The sequence below is a fragment of the Neltuma alba genome, unplaced genomic scaffold (assembly GCF_004799145.2).
Source record: "Neltuma alba isolate B1F8T4 unplaced genomic scaffold, ASM479914v2 tig00012000_pilon, whole genome shotgun sequence".
Taxonomy (NCBI): Eukaryota; Viridiplantae; Streptophyta; class Magnoliopsida; order Fabales; family Fabaceae; genus Neltuma; species Neltuma alba.
In genome coordinates this window covers 171,081-176,778 of record NW_021636573.1, presented here as the reverse complement: position 1 = coordinate 176,778, position 5,698 = coordinate 171,081, and the positions used below count along the sequence as shown (strand labels likewise).

General features: G+C 33.5%; 2 protein-coding genes across 2 annotated transcripts; both read left to right on the top strand.

The window, feature by feature from the left end:
• Nucleotides 1–345: 345 nt before the first annotated feature.
• Nucleotides 346–1,400, top strand: LOC114720845 (uncharacterized N-acetyltransferase p20-like). Its single transcript, XM_028906568.1, has one exon. The coding sequence runs from the start codon at nucleotides 508–510 to the stop codon at nucleotides 1,045–1,047; it is 540 nt and encodes a 179-aa protein (XP_028762401.1). The 5' UTR covers nucleotides 346–507; the 3' UTR covers nucleotides 1,048–1,400.
• A 3,472-nt stretch (nucleotides 1,401–4,872) lies between these two features.
• Nucleotides 4,873–5,521, top strand: LOC114720799 (uncharacterized N-acetyltransferase p20-like). The gene has a single exon (XM_028906503.1). It carries the CDS (start codon nucleotides 4,916–4,918, stop codon nucleotides 5,453–5,455), a length of 540 nt encoding a protein of 179 aa, XP_028762336.1. The 5' UTR covers nucleotides 4,873–4,915; the 3' UTR covers nucleotides 5,456–5,521.
• Nucleotides 5,522–5,698: the final 177 nt, after the last annotated feature.

Here is a 5,698-nt window from a genome sequence, read left to right as displayed (position 1 = left end):
AACCTTGAGTTAAGAAAAGGGTTAAGAAAGAGAGTGGGCTCGGGCTTACAGCAATGGGCCAGTGCACTTGAAATCTGTTGATTTGTTACCCCGCGAACGAGTTAAATGCAGTATTGAGCAACCAACAAGACTAGGTTCAGTTGGTAAAGAATCGACTCATAACCTGTAAGGTTGTAAGTTCAAATCCCGTTGCCGATGTGAAGACCTTGTTGGTGAGCGATCTGTAAGTACTTCTGTAAGTGTTTTCTAAACCTAGAAGTATAGTATGGCCCTAATGAGTTTTTGAAACCCAACTCAATTTATCCCACAAAAAATGCAGCAGTGAGCACTTATTATTACTACGGGGGGAATATTAATTATTTCTTTGTTGAAGTCAGCGTTGGCGGCCGGCAGCCATAAAATCTTTGAATTTCATTTGAACATTCGACGCTCAAATCCATCGAATCCGCCGTTCCCAGTTCTTGATCATAAATACCCCATCGACGAACACCTTCTCATTATTCAATCATGGAACAAGACACTCTCGATTTGGCTCACATCTCTCTCCGACCATTCCAGCTTTCCGACGCAGACGATGTCATGGTCTGGGCCACCGATGAACGAGTCACCAAATTCTGCTCCTGGGAACCCTACACAAGCAAGCACGCCGCCGTCGATTTCATCCTAAACATCACCACCAAGTTCTTGTGGTGCCGAGCTATCTGCATCGGCGATCGAGCGATTGGCTCTGTTTCTGTCCAATCCTACTCAGGGGACGACAAAGCGAGGGCGAAAGCTGCGGAAATTGGGTATATTTTGGGATCCAAGTATTGGGGGAAAGGGATCGCCACGAAGGTAGTGAAGCAGGTGGTGGAAATGGCGTTCGTTGATTTGCCAGATCTCGTGAGGCTTGAAGCTCTCGTGGATGTTGAGAATGTGGGATCTCAGAGAGTTCTGGAGAAGGCTGGATTCCAGAGGGAAGGAATTCTCAGGAAATTCTTGTTCCTGAAAGGAAAATCCAGAGACATGGTCATGTTCAGCGTGCTTTCGGATGAAATCGGAGCTTGAATTTCAATATATGTTCATCGTTCTTAGCTTGAAGCTAAGCACTTTGGTTTCGGGGACTCCAGAGAAACTGAGGGCAGAGTCGCTTTTCTGCAACTTCGAAAACCAAACAAGAGGGAAGAAAAAGGTCGTACAAGGCAATAAACATGAACTTATCGTTCTGGAGTCTATACGCAGCGTTTTATCAAGAGTGTATTAATTAATTTAATTATTAATTATTTATTTCGAAGGAGCAATTATATAAATATTAAAGTGTTGTTGTTCGTTTCCATTACTCTTCTCAACCTTAAACATATTTATCCTCGCTTTGGATTATGTAACTTCAAATAAGTTACACTATTTAGCACTATAATAAGGTAACTTGTTATAGAAGAGGAAGAAGCTATTAGAAAATTACAAAATTAGTATTATTGATCCAATGAGACGCAGAAGGAGGCAATTTTTTATTTTGTTGACATATGTAAGGTTAAGGTTAAGGGTTTCTAATATTCCTCCGATCCTTAATATAAGACTCATTTAATTAATTTGATTAGATTAAGAAAGTTAAGTAAGTTAGTTAATTATAAGAAAAGTGACACATTTTTCCTAGAACACCATAATCATCTTTCTTAATACATCTCTCCCTCTTCTACTTGATTATAGTTAAGGGAATATCCATAGAGGTAATTTAGAAAAAATTAATAAATATGATAAATAGGTCTTATATTTAAGATTAAAACTAACTCAAGAATCGGGTTCTATATTAAATATTGGAGGAATATATGGTTCTCTAATGTTCTTTAATATCTATGAAAATGTCCTGATTTTCTGGATTTTTCATTTCTTTTTATTATTAAATTCCACATAAAATTAGTAGCAAATTAAAATGTTGCGGTTTTAAATCTTTTTATGGATTTTAAAAAAATAAAACGACATAAAATATTTTTTATGATTTTGAGGACCTGTTTTTTTTTTTTACCTCTCTCTTATTCAAATATGATCCAAATAGATGACATCTAATGAGTTTACTTTACCACTTTAATATCGTTTATGGCACTTCGGTAGACTTTAATATTGCTACATCTTCAGGGACTGACATTTTAAGATGGACTAAATTTTAGAAACTAAAATCATATGTTTAAAATTTGAAAGACTAAAATCAATATAATCCCAAATTTTGGAATCCAAAAATTATATTAACACCGTAACACTTGTATTTTTAACAAAAATTTTCGGGGCTATTACAAAATTATTATTGATGTACATCAAATAATATAATCTCTCCATTTCTAATTATATAGTACAAAATTACCTAATCCCCATATTTAACTACTTCTCTGATCCTAAATATAAAATCTTTTTTATAGTATAAATTACACTATAAAAATAATCTTATATTTAGAACCGGGAGAGTATTTCATTGTACACACATCTTTTCAATTATGCAATGGGACGAGCGGTTGGTCTGTGCCTACCTAAACTTATGTTTACATATGATGATTAGCTATACGTTGCTATCTCACGTGTCCGTTGTATAGGCAATGTCTGAAATCGAAGAGATAACAATTCAACAATCATGCGTAGAATTTTTGAAAGCCTACCCGTACATTGCATGAGTATTGAGTAGCGTCAATGCTAATTATTACCTCAAATCGAAAAACCCCACCTTAAGAAATTTTTGTCATATACTGGCGGGTTCTTAAAGTAAAATTTTATTTAATTTTTATTTTTGTCTTAAGTGTAAGACTAAAATTTATTTTGTCTTTCATATTTATTATTTTTTAGGTAGTCATTATAATAATGGTAGTTCTACTCAATATACTTGATTAGTAAGGATATCTTAGGAAAGACAATACATGTTTATTACAAATAATTAGCTTAACTAGTTTTATTAATTCACTCAAATTAGTTAACTAGCTCTTATATTAATGACTGGAGATAGTAGTAATTAAGAAAAAAAATAGCGAAATATTAGCTTTACTCTTATATTAAGAATAAAAGATAATATATTGGAATTATCTCTTGGTAAAGACCCATTACAATTAATAAAAATTATATTTAGGACAAAAAATAGTGTAAAAAAATATAAAAAGCTATATAATACATTAAGTTATCAATTACTTCTCTTTTTATAGACCCAAGTTCTGAGTGGATACAATTTATCTTTAGTCGATGTGATTTTTTTTAGTTGTATGTAACATATTTTTAAATATGTGTAAATATCTTCCATTTTGCGTATAATTTTAAAGATAGGTTGTACACAATTTTTTTTTTTTACATAAAAAGTTTAGGTGAGTTGAGTTCCGAGAACTAACCAAAGCCAAGGCATACCTCTAAGTTTAGAGAGCGCTTACAGAGATACTTACAGATCGCTCATTAATAAGGTCCTCACATCAGTAACGAGATTCGAACTCACAATCTTATGGGTTATGAGCCAACTCCTTACTAATTAGACCAACTCTTGTTGGTAGGTTGTACACGATTCTATATAAGAGTTACATCCTTATTAAAGATAAGTTTAAACTTGAGTTATTAAACAGATTCTAAGTTCATTTGTATAGTTAATGTTTTAAGTTTTAATGAGGGACTTCCGATCAATTTTTTATTTTATTTTTATCCTTAATACTACTTTCGATCTTAAATAAAAGATTTATTGTACAAACTGTATCTTATATTTAAGATCGAAGGTAGTATATGAGTTATTACCTAATTAATTTGTTTATATTAAAAAAATTAATTAAGTTATTTATTTATAACATATATGTATTGGTTTTATTAAAATACATTTTTTTTAATTATGTGTATTATAACTAACTTCTAATGGGCGCTCTCTTTTAATAGGAATATTTTGAATTTAGAGAAGAAATTATAATACGAGATAAAGTGGATTATATTTAGGATAAAAGTCAATCACCTGCCCACTTCTTATTTTCAAGACTAAAGGTAGTAATATGTTTTTGCTATAATCCACACCCTCATCATACTCTCTTGGCCTTCGCAGACTCCTGAAATAATTATGAAAAAATGATTAAAAAAAGAAAGACCGTCAAAATAGAAAACTTGTACTCCTCCGATTATTAATATAAAATCTATTTAACTAATTTAATTAGATTAAAGAAGTTACGTAAGTTAGTTAATTATAATAAATGTGACACGTTTTTCCTAAAATATCATAATTATTTTTCTTAATACCCGCTCTTCCTCTTCTACTTGATTATGGTTGAGAGAATATCTATTGGAGTAATTTAAAAAAATTTGATAAATATGAGAAATGGATGTTATACTTAGGATCAAAACTAACTCAACAATTGGATCCTATATTAAGAACGGAAAAAATAAATAAGAACCCATGACAATATTAGTTTGTGTTTTGACACCAATAGGTCTTGACAACAATTTTTGTAAACCAGCCCCTTTATACAATTTTTTTATTTCCACGATTTTTTGTTGTTGCCATTTTCTCAATAAGTATAGCCATAGGTTTAAGAAGGTTTTAAGAGAGGTGCTTCGTGTCATTTAGTTTACGGGACCCTAACTTGTTAACATATTTTTATTACACGCTCCAGTTAATTACAAGTAATATAAAATATTTTAATATATTAAATTAAGGACAAATTTAACATAGCATGGTCATTATTTTAATCATTTCTTAAACTATGTGTTAAAATCTTTAAAAATACTTATATTTTGACTCTTGAGTGCTTGTTTAAGTCATCCAGTAAGGCGACTGAAAGCCATTCAGTATCTCAATTTCTTTTGTCTTCCATCATCTCCCGTCGACTTCTTCCTTTTTCTTGATCTTCACTCAAATCCTCCATGGCAAGTTCTTCATTATTCCCCACAATAAATACGTCCCCAGCGAAAATCCCTCTCATTCAAACCACAATTGATCATGGAACAAGACGCTTTCGATTTGGCTCATATCTCTCTCCGACCCCTCTCGCTTTCCGACGCCGACGATTTCATGGTCTGGGCCACCGACGAAAGAGTCGCCAAATTCTGCACTTGGGAATCCTCCACAAGCAAAGACGCCGCCGCCGATTACATCCAAAACAACGCCAAAAGCTGCTCATTGTTCCAGGCGATTTGCCTCGGTGATCGCGTGATTGGCTTTATTTCGGTTCGATCCTTCGAAGGGAACGACGAAGGCAGGGCGAAATCCGCAGAACTCGGGTACGTCTTAGGGTTCAAGTATTGGGGGAAAGGGATCGCGACGAAGGTGGTGAAGCAGGTGGTGGAAATGGCGTTCGCAGATTTGCCAGATCTGGAGAGGCTTGAAGCTGTGGTGGATGTTGAGAATGTGGCGTCTCAGAGAGTTCTGGAGAAGGCTGGATTTCGAAGGGAAGGAATTCTCAGGAAATTCTTATTCATGAAAGGAAAATCCAGAGATATGGTCATGTTCAGTGTGATTTCCGATGAAGTAGGAGCTTGATTTGTCTTCATCGTTCATAGCTTGAAGCTGGCGACTTTGATTTCGGGTTCCAATGGTGAGAGACCAAACAAGCAGAGAAATGACGTGGAAGGCAACGGCCTTGTTAATTCATATCATTGAAATAATGGTAATTATTAATAAAGCGATTATTTTTCAAAATCTCTGCATCCTTTTTACTTATTTTTTTTTGATAATATCCTTTTTACTTATTCTAATCTCTTCTAAAAATTTAAGTACAATTTA